The 15,331-nt window shown below is 41.3% G+C and overlaps 1 protein-coding gene across 2 annotated transcripts in view; it reads left to right on the plus strand.

Moving 5' to 3' along the window:
• TENT4B (terminal nucleotidyltransferase 4B) overlaps positions 1-15,331 on the plus strand; it is an 85,759-nt gene that overhangs the window by 49,685 nt on the left and 20,743 nt on the right. For both annotated transcript variants that reach the window (XM_075536844.1, XM_075536843.1), the window contains exon 2: positions 2,450-2,573. In XM_075536844.1, coding sequence (XP_075392959.1) covers positions 2,450-2,573 — 124 coding nt within the window. The remainder of the gene's footprint in view (positions 1-2,449; positions 2,574-15,331) is intronic.

Here is a 15,331-nt window from a genome sequence, read left to right on the forward strand (position 1 = left end):
CTTGTCTTGTTTCCTTCACCTCTTGGGGTAGCTATTAGGTATTTTAGGGAGGTGGGATTATGTGGGAGTAGTTAATTCTGTTAGGTAGTACAGTAGAGGCACGGTAGATAAATTAAAGTCTTGGGGGAGAGTGTGAGAGGACGGAGAAAGAAAGGAAGAAGTACACAAAAAGGAAGGGATCATTGATGTTAATTGATAGGTTAAAAGAAAGGAAATTAGACCCCAAAAATGTCAGTTTTCCAATGAGGAATGAATGGGTAATAATATTTGATCGAAAAAAGATATGAGTAATGTAAGCTTTCATTTTATGTAAATGAGAAAGAGAAGGATCAATGAGAAGAAAGAAAAGAAAAAATATATTAAACAGAGCTATGAAATAAAAGTTTAGTAATTAAAATTAAGTAAGGAAAGGGCAAGAAACAAAAGGTACCAAAATTGATGATAATAATAATAGTAATTGGGATAGTAATATATAGTAAGAAGCAAGAGAGCTGTTAATGTAGGTTTGTTTTGCCTCTAATCTTTACCCAGGAGTTTTGTCTCTGATGTGAGTGCTAATTTATGGATTGACGATGTGCTAAGGGATTAGAAGATAAGCAAATTAAATTGAAAGTGAAAAAGTAATATAATTGTAATTTGCCGCGCTGCCCTGATGTATATCAACAGATGGGAAACAATGGGAGTCCCATATCCATCTGCATAGTGTGTGGTCAGTTTGGGCCTCTGGCAGATCCCCTTTAGTCACAGACAGGGGACTCAACAGCATTACTTCTAGACAGAGGTTATTGTAAACTTGATTATGGTGGATTGAACCATGGTATAATATGGTACTTGGTCTGTTGACCTTTCTCTAGACCCAACTTGAATTTGCTCTGTGCTCAAGTATTTCTCACTTGTTTCATGACAAAAATTTATTCTCTAGTTTTTAACATTGTTGGGGGGTCTTTTCTTTCTTACTCTTTATTTTTATCTTTATAGCATTTTGTTTTCTTTTTTCTGTTTTGTTTTTTTATTGTTTCTCTTAGGTCTCCTTGTTTGATAGAGACAATAATCGATGCGATGTTTTATCATGAACATGGTAGGGGGTCATTTGGGGAATGGTCAGTGGATGCAGGAGAGGGGAGGAGAATTAGATCTCATTGTGGTATACATTCAACTATTTTTAGAAGCATTTTTACTATGGAAGTATATGGCATGCGAATATTATATCAAGAATCCTAAAAATAGATATTAAACTTAACCTATGGTTACTATGGGTGAAGGAGGAAGAATTTTGCTTAGGGGGCATTGAGTTGATTTTAATGGTGGTAGAACAGTTTGGAGAGGAATATCAATAATGGTATACAATACAAAGAGTATAACAAATGGCATTGAATTATATGTGTAGATGTTCTTGAATGGGAGAATGTTTTGGTGTGTATATTTTTGCCAAAATTGGGAAAAAATACATGAATAACAATGAGCTCCAGAGAAAAAGATAATATTTTAAAATTGATTGTGGTAATGATTGTATATCTCTTCTTGGAAAAACAACAAAATCCCAAATCCTCACAACTGAACTAATAGGTAACATCATGATTAATGGAGAAAAGAAAAGATTAAAGTTGTCAAGGATTTCATCTTTCTTAGATTAAAATCAGTGCGCATGGAAGCAGCAGTCAGATCAAAGGACGATCGTATTGGGTAAATCTGCATAAATCCTCTGTAGGATGTTGAAAAACAACTGAGCTGCTTTGAAGATGAAGGTGAGCCTTGCACAAGCCATGTTACTTTCAGTTACCTCATATGCAGTGTAAGTTGGACACTGCATCAGGAGCATTGACGAAGAATCGATGCAAGTGAATTCTGGTGCTGGTGAAGCATATTGAAAGCACCGTGGACTGCCAAAAGGACAAACAAACCTGTCTGAGAAGTACAGCCCAACCAGCTTGCGCCTTAGAGACCAGGATGGCGAGACTTCATTTCACATACTTTGGGCATATTGTCCAGAGAGACCAGTGCCGGAAGAAGATAAAGGGGAGGGACACTGGAAAGAAGACCTTCAACAACAAGATGAACTGATTGTTAGTAACTGCAACAGTGGGCTCAAGCATAGGAACAGTTGTGAGGATGGAGCGGTGTTGGCTGTGTTGTGCATAGGGTCACCATGGTTACGAAGGGCCTCGATGGCTCCTGACGACAGCAGCACCCAGCACAGTTAAGAAATGCTACAAAGGCTACTATTGTACTTCCAATGGGATTTCTTGGATTTTCTTATTTCATTTAATTATTTTCATTTTTCATATTAAATTCTAGACGTAACCATTTCAGTTACACATGAAATGTAACATTAACATTAAGGTAACAATGTATAAAGTCATCTTTTGAAATTGTAAGACTTAATGAGACTATTTAAGATGGTGATTCTCATTACATCAATGTTAATTATTTATCCTCTGTTTTTCTTCAGCCTGCATGAAGAGATCAGTGATTTTTATGAGTATATGTCACCCAGACCGGAGGAAGAGAAGATGCGGATGGAGGTGGTAAAGAGGATTGAGAGTGTAATAAAGGAACTCTGGCCCAATGCCGATGTGAGTACCTGCTTGGGAACTGGGTGCTCAGTCACATCCTTGTTAATGGGGTGGGAGAGGAGTAATGTTAGTATCTTGTTTAGAGTCATAACATGCAGGTCCTTATGCATCTGGAGACTTACTTTTTAAAAATTAATAAATTCTTTTATTGGGAGCTTTTAACAGCTCTTATAACAACATGTACATCAATTATATCAAACACATTTGTACATAAGTTGCTATTATTGTTTTCAAAACGTTTTCTTTCTGCTTGAACCATTGGTATCAACTCCTTTTTTTCCCTCCCTGCTCCACCCTCCCACCCTTGTGAACCCCTGATAAATTATAAATCATTATTTTCATATCTTACACCATCTACTCTCTCCCTTCACCCACTTTTCTGTTGTTTGTTCCCTGGGGGACAGGGCTGGGTGTTATACATTGATCATTGTAGCCGGTTTCCTGTTTCTTCCCTTCTCCCCCGCCTTCCCTTTTCCCCCATGGCATCACTACTCCCATTATTGTTCCTGAGGGGTTTATCTGTTGTGTCAAGAGCTCTTATCTGTACCAGGTACATACTTCAGTCTAGCCTGATTTGTAAGGTTGGCTGGGGTCATGATAGTGGAAGGAGAAGAATGTTGTATGTTCCATCAGTCCTGTGCTGCACCCTGTGACCCTTCTCTGAGGGAATGTCCAATTGTGTACAGATGGGCTTTGGGTCTCTACTCTGACCCCCCTCATTTGCATTGATATATTTGTTTGTTTTGGGTCTTCTCATTCCTAATCCTATCAACACCTTGTGATCCCACAGGCTGGTGTGCTTCTTCCAAGTGGGCTTTGTTGCTTCCCTGCTAGATGGTCACTTGTTTGACTTCAAGCCTTTAGGACTCCAGACACTATATCTTTTAATAGCTAGGCACCCCCAGCTTTCTTCACCACTTTTTGCTTATGTACCCATTTTGACTTAAGTGATTGTGTCAGGAAGGTGAGCATCATAGAATGCAGGTTACTAGAACAAAGTGTTCTTGCATTGAGGGAGGACTTGAGTAGAAGCCCAGTGACCATCTGCTACCTTATTACTTAACAAATATATATACTGAGACCTATATCCTTATCATTATATATTAATATATTTACATATGAGCATGCGTATGTTTATACCTCTATAAATGTCTTTTGCCTCCTAGTTGTTTCCTTGGTTTCTTTTTTACTTTCCTCCTGTCCCACTATACTGTTTGACTCATTCAGCTCTCAGTATTTTCTCTTGACTACATTGCACTTGATCAAATCCCACCAGGCATTCTACTCTCTCCTTGCCATCAATTTTAGATCTCATATTGTTCCCTTGTCCCTGGGTTTGTTGCCTCCCCGCCTCCCTTTCTCCCATCTCCTCCTCTACCAAGTCCACCTGGAGCCTTTGGCCCTGTTATTTTCTCCTTGGGATTGTTTATTCTGCCTATCTTATATGGAGAGATATGAAAAAAAGAAGAAAAGACTATAAATAGTTCCAGGTCTGTCTGCTGATGCTTATGAATGTTTTCCAATTGGGACTGTTGAAGTGCCAAGCCCTGCCCACCGATCCAGTCTATTTTCAGTATTCCATGGCTTCCCATGCAGTTCTGTGCGCTCCCTTTGTGTTTTGCTCCAGTTTGTGTGTGTGGGGTCAGACCGGGTACAATTCCTGCACTGTGTATCCAGTGCTGTTCCCCATAACACCGCGGGTTGTTGAGGGAGCGTCATGTCTCATGGTGGGACAGCCCTATGGTCCTCTCTGTGCATAGGCTGCTCTGAGCAGGAATGTTGTCCTTGGGGTTGGGTGGGCCAGGATGTAGTTATCTTTCTTTCTCTCTTCTCCCCTTCACTCCTCTCTCCCTCCCTCTTAGTTTGCCCCCATGTTGTCTGGGCAGACCTGCCACTCTCCCCGGGCTGTTTCCTCAGTGTTGCCCTCCGTGGTGCATTCTTCTGAGGAGCAAATCAATCGATGGGGCTGGGACTGGGGCCATCCCTGCAGACTTCTCTGTTAGTTCACTGCTTCATGCTGGTTTGTTGTCCTTGAGGTTTGGTGCCCAAGGTTGAGAACTGATCCCTAACTCACTTTCCTGTGGAGACATGAACAATACCCTCCCCATGTGTGGGTCAGTGCCTTGTTCCTTTACTATCCATGTCCTCTTTTGCTTTTCTTTCCTTTCTCCCCTCCTTTCTAGTTGGCTGCCATATTCCTCCCTGGATTGAATCTGACCCCTGCCAGAGAGCTTGAGCCTCACCTCAGGAATTTATGTACTTGGTGGCTTTTCCCCTATGCCCCTTGTGGGTTTTTTTTTTCTTTTCAAATCATGGTATTAGGGGCTCATACGATTCCTATCACAATCCATATATACATCAATTGTGTAAAGCACATTTGTACATTCGTTGCCCTCATATTCTCAAACCATTTGCTCTCCACCCAAGCCCCTGGCATCAGGTCCTCATTTTTTTCCCCTCCCTCCTCTCTCCCCCCTCCCTCATGAACCCTTGAGAATGTATAAATTATTATTTTGTCATATCTTGCTCTGTGCCACATAGCCCTTCCCCCACGTTTCTGTTGTCTGTCCCCCAGGGAGGAGGTCACATGTAGATCCTTGAAATCGTTTCCTCCTTTCCAACCCATCCTCCTATGCCCTCACAGTATCACCACTAGCAACACTGGTCGTGAAGGGATCATCCGCCCTGGATTCTCTTTGTTTCCAGTTCCCATCTGTACTAGTGTACATCCTCTGGTCTAGTAAGACTTGCAAGGTAGGACTTGGATCATGACAGTGGGAGGGGAGGTGGAGGAAGCATTTAGGAACTAGAGAAAGTGTATTTTTCATTGTTGCTACTTCGCACCCTGACTGTCTTATCTCCTCCCCAAAGACGCTTCTGTAAGGGGATATACAGTGGCCTATAAATGGGCTTTGGATCTCCACTCCACACTCCCTCGCTCATTCACTATGGTAAGATTTTTTTGTTCTGATGATGCCTGATACCTGATCCCTTGACACCTCCTGATCGCACAGGCTGGTGTTCTTCCATGTGGGCTTTGTTGCTTCTGAGCTAGATGGCCGCTTGTTTACCTTCACACCTTTAAGACCCCAGATACTATATCTTGTGATAGCCGGGCACCATCAGCTTTCTTCACCACATTTAGTTGTTCACCCACTTTGTCTTCAGTGGTTGTGTCGGGAAGGTGAGCATCATATAATGCCAGTTTAATAGAAGAAAGTATTCTTGTATTGTGGGAGTACTTGAGTGGAGGTTCAATGTCCCTCTGCTACCTTAATACTGACCCTATAAATATATGCAAATAGATCTATTTACCCATCCTCATGTATAAATATATTTGCATATGCACATGTCTTTATCTAGATCTTTATTAATGCCCTCTGCCTCCCAGCTCTTTCCTCTATTTCCTTTGACTTCCTTTATGTCCCACTATCATGCTTAGTCCCCACCAGGGTTTCAGCAATTCCTGTTAGTTACATTACCCTTGATCATGCCCAACCAGGCCTCTCACGCCCTCCTCACCACTGATTTGGATTGCTTGTTGTTCCCTTGTCCCTGGGTTTATTAACACCACTTCCTTTCCCCCCACCTCCCCGTCTCCCATGTCCCCATGGAACTATTGGTCCCGTTGTTTTCTCCTCCAATTGTTCATCCAGCCTATCTTATTTAGACAGACCTGCTGAGATAATAACACGCACAAAAACAAGACAGAGTACAACCAAGTAACAATATACAACAAAACAACAACAAACCAATGACAAAAACAAAACAAAAGAAAACACGACAAGAAAGAAAAGCTTGTAGTTAGTTCAAGGATTGTTTGTTGGCCTTTAGCACTGTTTTCCAGTCCAGTCTGTTGGGGCACCACGCCCTGGCCCCAAAGTTCACCTTCAGGATTCTCTGGGGACCTCGCCACTCCATTCCCTTGCTGTTCTGTTGCACCCCCTTAATGTATTGCCTCAGTGTGGTGGGATCTGATTGGGTGCAGTTCCCACGCTGTGTCTCTTGTGTTGTCCCCTATAGGGCTATGTGTCAGTGAGGGACGTTGTGTCTCATAGTGGGGCCGGCTATGTGGTCCTCTCTGTCGACTGGCTGCTCTAATAGGGAACATCATCCTCACGGCCTGGTGGGCCATGATGTGCTCCACTCTCTCCTCCTCCTCCTTCATCTGCTCCTGTGTGCTCCGATCAGATCTGTCCCTCTTCCAGGGCTGTAGATTCAGTGCGGTCCTTTGAAATAAATTCTTCTGACGGGAGGGGCAGGTGTCCACTTAGTAGTTGGTGTTGAGACCGGCCCCCCCAGACCTCTCCACTGGTTCCCTACTCCACGCTGGCATGTTGCATTCACATCTTGGAGCACCGAGTTGAAGTCTGGTCCCTCTTTCCCTGTGGAGACACAAACAGTACCCTCCCCTTGGGTGGGTTAGAGCCCTGTGCCCCTGCTACCCTTTTCTTTTTTATTGTTATTATTTTTTTCTGTTGCCCACCTCCTTTTTAGTTGTCTACCATGTATTTGGTCTGGTCCCTGCCATATTACCTGGTCCTCACCCAAGGAATGTTTGTATACCATAACTTTTTCCCTCTGCCCCTTTTGCCTTTTTTTTTAAAAGCTTGCCTCAGCAGCCTTTCGAGTCTTTCTATATTTAAGTCAATACTATCTTGAGGTCTGTTTTCTCTTTATTGCCCTCTGGGTGAGGTTGTTCTATGTGGTGATCCCTTTTTTATGCTTGGTGAGTAATTCTGCTAATACTGGTTCAGCAAGGAGCTTTTATAGGGCTGAGTTTCTTCTAACATATTCTTTGAGTTTTTCCTTGTCTGGGAAGAGTCTTACTTTTCCATCTATCTTGATTGATAATTTGGCTGGGTAGAGTATTCTTGGGTTTGCATTGCTTTCCTTCAATTTTTGTAATATGTAACTCTACTCTCTCCTCTTCTTCATAGTTTCTGCTGCTAGGTCTGAGTATATTCTTATTTGGGAACCTTTGTATGTGATTGCTTATTTTTCCCTAGCTGCTCTCATGATTTTCTCCTTTTCCTCAAAGTTGGATAATTTAACTATTATGTGCCTTGCTGACTTCTTCTTGGGATCCACTGTAGCTAGTGTTCTTTCAGCCTCCTGAATGGTTTCCTGGTTTTTATTCATTAAGCTGTGGAAGCTTTCCTCCAAGAATTCTCTCACTATTGTTTCAGATGATTTCTTTGTTGTGTCTTCCTCCGGTAAGCCAATAATTCTAATGTTGTTCCATTTCATAGCATCAGACATAGCTCTTAAGTTTTCTTCAACTTCTCTGATGATATTATTAGATTTTTGTTCGTGTTTGTTAAAGTCTGCTTTGCTGTCCTCCAAGTCACTGATGTGGTTCTCTGATTCCTCCAGTCGCTTCCTGAAGTCCGTGAATCTGCTACTGGTTTTTATTATCTCCTCCCTAAGCCCCCCTATTTCTCTTTGGTTTATGGCTTTTACCTCTTCTATCATTTCATCCTTTTTACTGTATTGTTTCTCTCGTATCCTGTGTGACTCCAAGTAGCATTCGGAAAATTTCTTTCTGTGGCAGCTCAATGTCTGCTTCCTCTATTTATGTCATTATGTTCAGGACATCTTCTTTTTTTTTTTTTTTTAAATTTTAACAATTTATTGGGGCTCATACAATTCTTTTCACCGTTCATATATATACATACATCAATTGTATAAAGCACATCTGTACAGTCTTTGCCCTAATCATTTTTTTTCTCTTTTCTTCTTTTACATTTTATTAGGGACTCATACAACTCTTACCACAATCCATACATATACATACATCAATTGTATAAAGCACATACATACATTCCCTGCCCCAATCATTCTCAAGGCATTTGCTCTCCACTTAAGCCCCTTGCATCTGGCATTGCCTTTTGTTTCTCCCATTTTTTCCTTGAGGTCAGTGGGGCTGATGACTGTTTGCGTTGTGTTGCTTTAGAGGAGCCATGTGCCGTTTTCCAGAGAGTCAAAGAGTCAGACTTTCTCTGTGAGACTTGTAGGAGTGCTTGTTCGAACTGCCTATAGCTTATTTCACTGTGGAATTAACCTAGCACTTTATCCTCCTGTGGCTTCTGTCCCAGTGGAGTGACCCAGAAGGGTTGCCTACTTTCGTGTTGCAGAGGTTGGGCAGAGGTTCCTGCAGCAACTTGGAGTGTTGAGGAGTGTTTGCCGAGTTGCCTTAGAACCCCAGCACACAGGCAGAGAATTTCCCAGTAAGAAGTTGATCAGAGTATCCACTGGTGGAGGTCAGCAGGGCTTTTCCCAGGGTGGAGCTCACCTAGCTGGGTTTGGCACAGGTGTTAATGCTCTAGGCTAAGGGGAATGGTCTGGAGGTTAGCGGTAGTGTGTGAGAGACCAAGAAAGAGACAAAGATGAAAAAAAAAAAAGTTAAAAAGCAAGCCAGCTGAGCCTGTGGGGGGCGGTGGAGGAGGTGATATAGTGAAGAGATGGAACCAAAGCAACAATGTAGCTGAGTTGAGATCCCCGCCAGTGGAGCTTCAAGGGTTTAGTCCCTGCTCCCAGGAGGCAATGCCAAGCTATGGCTGTGTTGAGAAAAGGCCTCTGCGCAGCCCTCCAAGACCGAGGAGGGGACAGAGAGGAGCTTCAAGGTTCTAGTCCCTGCCCTGAGGCGGGTGGTGGCAAACCGTGACTATGTTGAGACCAAGCTGCCTTACAGGCGCCAAAGAGTCCCTGCTCCGGCAGAGACAGTGGTGGGGCCAAGGTCGAGCCCCAGCCGGCCTCCACTGAGGTAATCCTAAAGCCCTCAGCCCCTCAAAATCTCATATGTCTGTGTCTACTTATCTGTATGATGCTCCTCCTGCCTTCCAGCAGTGTTGAATTTCCCTCTAAGCAACTCTCCTGGGCTGAATTCTGTGGAGTCTCTCTGGTACCTGTTACAGTGTTACTCCGTCGCCATCTTCTCGGAAGTCCCCCGCCCCTTGTGTTTTGTAAGCTTACCTCAGTAGACTCATGTTGTACTTGTCCTTTTTTGTTCTTGGCTTATTTCGCTTAGCATAATTTCCTCCAACTCTTCCCATGCAACGATGTGCTTCCTGCATCCATCATGGTGTTTTAAGGATGTGTAGTACTCCATTGTATGTACATACCAGCTAATTTTAATCTTATTTGTCAGTTGATGGAAATTTTGGTTGCTTTCTAATTCTTTGCGATTGTGAACTTTGCTGTGATGAACATTGGCGCACAGATGTGTGGTCGTGATCTGTTTTTTACTTCTTCTCGGTGTGTGCCCCGTAGGGGGATTACAGGGTCATATGATAGCTCGAATTCCATTTGTTTTAGGTATTGCCAAATCAATTTCCTTTTTGGCTGCATATACCTAAACATCCACTAGCAGTAGATTAGAGTTCCTCTCTTACCACACCCTCTTCAACACTTGTTGTTTCCATTTTTTTTGTAAATTGGGCTATCTTTGAGGGCATTAGGTGGTATCTCATAGTTTTATTTTGAATTTCCCTTGTGGCTAATGATCGGGAACATTTTCTCTTATGTGTGTTGGCCATTTGGATTTCCACCCTCTATCACATCCAGCACTACTCTTGTGGAGCTTTTGGGTTTTTCCATATGTAAGATCATATCATCTGCGAATAACGATAATTTCATCTCTTCTTCCTCCAGACAAATACCTTTGATATCTTTCCTTTGCTTTAGGTTGTTAGCTAGCACCTCCAGTACGATGTTAAATAGAAGTGGGGATAAGGTATATCTTTGTCTGGTCTCGTTTTTTCAGTGGGATTGTTTTTGTCTTTTCCCCATTGACGAACACTTTGACTATTCATATATATAGCTTGTATTATTTTGAAGAAATTTCCTTCCATTTCTATCTTCTTAAGTGTCATAAACACGAATGTGTGTTGGATGTTGTCAAATGTTTTCTCTGCATCTATTGATCCTTTTTCTTGTCAATGTGACAAATAATGCTGATGGACTTTCACATGGAACCATCCCTGCATTCCTGTAATGAATTCCACTTGGTCATGGTGAATTATTCGTTTTATAAACTTTTGTATTCTATTGGCCAGTATTTTCTTAAGGGTTTTTGCATTGATGTTTATTAGTTATAGATCTGTAGTTTTCAATTCTTGTGGGACCCTTGCCCATGTTAGGTATCATTGTTATGCCAGCTTCATAGAAAAAGTTTGGGAATTTGCCATCTTTTTCTAAGATCTAGAAAAGTTTGTGTAGGATTGCTGTAATATTTTCCCTGGATGCTTGGTAGAATTCTCCTGTGAAGCCTTCTTGCTTGAGGGATTTTTTGGTTGGTATTTCCTTGGTAACCTTGCCTATTTCCTCTATTGCTATGGGTCTGTTGAGGTTTTTGACATCCATCTTGGATAGTCTAGGGATGGATTGTTTTTCCAAGTATTTGTCTATGTCTTCCAAGTTGCTGAATTCATTAGTGTACAAGCCTTCGTATTACTGTGTAATTAGCCTTTTCATTTCATTAGACTCCATTTTAATTTCCCCTGTTTCATTCCTCATTCAGACTATTGATATTTGTTCCTTCCTTTCTTTGGTTAGGTTTGACAGCAGCCTGTCGATTTTGTTAACCTTTTCAAAGAACTAACTATTTTGCTGCATTGATTTTTTTGCATTGTTTTCTTGTTTTTCTACTTGTTTACTTCTGCCCTGAATTTTACTACCATATATACTTGAGTATAAGCCGACCCAAATATCAGCTGAGGCACCTAATTTTACCACAAAAACTGCATTAATAATGTGCTGAAAAAACTCGGCTGATACACAAGTATATATGGTTTTTCTTTTGCTATTAGTAGGACTGTTCGGTTGACTCTGCTCTATATGCTGGAGGTTTTGTGCCAGCATATCAATCATAAGCCTCTCTTCCTTTTTCATGGGTGTATTTATCGCTATCAAACCTCTGATAACTGGTTTTCCTGGGTTCCAGAGGTTTTGGTACACCGTCCTCTCATTTCTCATTGGTTTCTAAAAACTTCCAGATTTTGTCTCTGAACTTTGGTCAATACCCACTCGTTTTCCAGTAGAGATTTATTCATTCTCCAGTTGTTTGCCCTTTTTTTTCTTAATCATCCTTTTGTTGATTTCCAGCTTTATGGCATAGTAATCCGGGAGGGAAGTATTGAGTGACCTCTGTGTGCTTGAATTTGCATAGGCTTGATTGTGTCCCAGCATGATTTATCTTAAAGTATGTATGTGCACTGTGAGCTTGAAAAGAATGTAATTTTTTTTTTTAATTTGGGTGGAGAGCTTTGAAAATGTCTTATCAGCTCAAGTCTCTTAATTGTAGAGTTTAGGTCTGTAGCCTGTAACTTCCTTGTTAAGCTTCTTTCCCTGTGATCTGCCTTTCTTGGAGAACAGTGTATTAAAGTCACCTACTATGATTTCTTTTGTCATCTTTTGGAACATTTGATTGACGAATTTTGCGGATCTGTCATGGGTGTGTAAATGTTTATTATGCTCACTGGTTCTTGGTGTACTGATCCCTTGAGCATTATATAGTGCCGCTCCTTGTCTCTTGTTATGGCTTGCACCTTGAGATCAATTTTGTCAGAGATTAGAATCGCAGCCCCTGCTGTTTTTGAATTGCCACTTTTATGGTATATTTTCCTCCAGCCTTCCCAGCCTATTTTGGTCTGCTAGCTTGAGATGTGAGACTTACATTTTAAAGATGAACCATTTTTTTGCAACTTGTAATATTTGGGTTTCCTAATGATTTTTGCGTAAAAGCTTTAGCAGCATAGTGGATTACTCATTGGGCTATTAGCAGTTTGAAACCCCCAACTGTTCCTCAGGAGAAAGATGAGAGTTTCTACTCCTGTAAAGATTTACAGTCGTGGAATCCACAGAAGCACTTCTAAGCTGTCCTATAAGCTCCTTGTGAGTTGGAATTGACTTGATGGCAGTGAGTTAGGACAGTATTCATATACTATAAAGTTCGCCATACCAATGCCTTCCAGTTAGTTGGCCAAAGAACTGTCTTCCCAATGTTTTGACATAGATAAATACGTGCTTCTAGGGTTTCATCAGCTGGTTGAAACATTTCTATTGGTATTCCATCAATTTGTGGAGCCTTGCATTGGGCTAATGCTTTCAGCGTAGTTTATTTCTTCCTTCATACCATTATTTCTTGTTATAGCTCTTGAAATGATGAACTGTCAACTAGTTCTGTTTGGTACCGTGACTGTGTATTCTTTCCATTTTGGGGGACGCTTCTTGCATTATTCAATATCTTGAATTCTATGGAATCTTTCAGTATTTCAACTTGAGGCTTGAATTTAAATGCATCCCCCAACATTTGTATTGCCACATCATTCACATATCACACAGTCGAACAGTTCAGTCGTTCAATCCCCAGCACGTCTACAAACTGAGCTGTGCATTCACTGTCCGTTCTGGTGCTCGCTCCCCACTGCTGCCCTCACTGTTCGCTCTCGAAATCCCCTCTCCTGTCCATCGCTCACCCCCACCCCCGATTCCCTACACACCTTGTAACAGTTATTACCATCATGCATCCATTCTTCCCGTGCTTCACAGCTGAGAAACCCCACAGAAAACAATGCCAGACAAGTCACACTAAAGTGGTATGGGTACAGTCTTATTCGTATAAAAGGAAAAATACAGATGATGCATAAGACAGAGAAGACCCCATCAACATTCAGTAAGCCAGGGAAGAAATTTCTGTCATGAACATCTAAGAGATATTTGCACCCAGTACTAATTCAGGTCGTGTCTATAGGGAGGACAGTTGGCCTGGTCCCGAGTTCAATCCTGCATAATCAGATTACAATGTTTCCGCCTCATAGTAAGGCTGTTCTGGGCTCTTGCCTTGGCTACAGAGGATCTGTTAGCAGATCGGTCTATCTAGATACTCTGCAGATGGGTTCTGGGTTCCCACTGTCCTCCATAGCCTTCTACAAATTGGGTGTTCATAATTTTAGCTCTCATACTTTTCTCTTCACCATACCAAATTTTGTAATTGTTATCCTGGATCACACAATCTGGTATGCTTCTGTGTGGATTTATTTGGCTCCTCACATTGATGGCTGCTTGTTTGAATAAAGCCTTTAAGACTCCAGACACTATTCCAATTGCTTGCCAGGCACCATCTACTTTCTTCACCACACTTTGCTGTAGCACCCTTGTCTTCAGTCATCATTTCATGAAGGTGAGTAGTGAGCAGGGCCATGATGAAAGAACACAATGTTCTTAAGTATGATTTATTGTGAGCCCAGAACTCATTGAATTCTTTCAGTTTGCGATAAGCTGATGGTGTTCTTTTTGGTTTCCTAACTCTAGGTCTTTGTACATTTAATTATAATATTTTACTCTGTCTTCTTGAGCTGCCCTTAGAAATATTCTGTTCAGTTCTTTGACTTCATAATTTCTTCCACCACATGTCTGTCAGACATACTGAAGTAGCTTGTGTGTTGCTGTGATGCTGGAAGCTATGTCATTGATATTTCAATGGCAGTGAGAGAGAGTGGATGGTTTTTATTGAATTGAGTGATCAACTCTTTTTGGAGCGCTAAGTAGCAACTACTAAACACGAACTCTACAGCTTTCTACTGTCTTTTACCATTTTGGTGAGCTGGCTGACTACACCAAGGAGAGAAGGCCTGGTTCTTCAGCAACCAGAACAGAAGAGGCATGTAAACACCTGCATGACATCTACTGTAGCACCCCTCTAAATGTCAAGTGGATTTGCATTTGGACATTCTGAAAATCGAGGTTCAATGGCTGAGAGCATGATAAAGAGATGAAGTTCAACATGATTCCTAGATAAAAGCTGGATATCTGATGGCAAGAAATCAAATTTTAAGAGTTGAAACTACATCAGAATCTCTCTTTTCCAATTTGAAACTGTGCATTCTCTAAGTCCTGGACATGCAGATGATGACTTACCCTCTACCCCCTTTTTATGCATGAAAATAGATTATTCTTCATATTCAGGATGGAAGCTGACTTCTCATCAGAAATGATCCAATAGAATCAATCACCTTGAAAGCATGTAAGAGGGAGCAAAGGAAAACATAAAATATGTTTTTTCCTCTCATTTTTGAGGTTGCTAGGTTATAAATTCCTTGAAAGCAGGATACCCTTTTGTATTCCCTAACACCTAGCCAAAATTGAAATTAAATAATATTTGAAGTCGAAAAAAAAGAATTAGTCATTTTCACAAGTGTAACAGAAAGAAAAGCAAATCACATCTCCTTGTAGTAGTTTATTATGGTATGTGATTTATCAAACCTATTTATTGTCATTCCCAAACTCCTCAGTGTAAGATAATAGTAATTATTTATAGCTGAAGTAGGTTAGTTTGAATCCACCAGCCATTAAAAACCTCCCAATCTGCTATCAATTGGAATAGTGTCTGGGGTCTTAAAGGCTTGTATTCAAACAAGCAGCCATCTAAGCAAGGAGTCAACTAAGTCCACATGGAAGAAGCACACCAGCTTATGTGATCCAAAGATAACAATGACAATGAAAACCGTAAGACCAACTAAAGGGTCATTGTTAATCAAGATCAACTTGATAGATGACTTTTGATTTCTTTGGGGAGGCATTTTTAGTTGTCACTACTGGGGAGGTGCTTCTGGCATATCATGGGTAAAAGCTAGGGATCTTGCTAACTAGGCACTGGGCAGCCGTCATAACACATAATTATCTGGCTCAAGTGTCGGTAGTATTAGCGTAGAAAACCCTAGATTTAAGTAATCTGCATGGTTCTGAGATGGAACATT

This window comes from Tenrec ecaudatus, chromosome 18, assembly GCF_050624435.1.
Source record: "Tenrec ecaudatus isolate mTenEca1 chromosome 18, mTenEca1.hap1, whole genome shotgun sequence".
NCBI classification, from domain to species: Eukaryota; Metazoa; Chordata; class Mammalia; order Afrosoricida; family Tenrecidae; genus Tenrec; species Tenrec ecaudatus.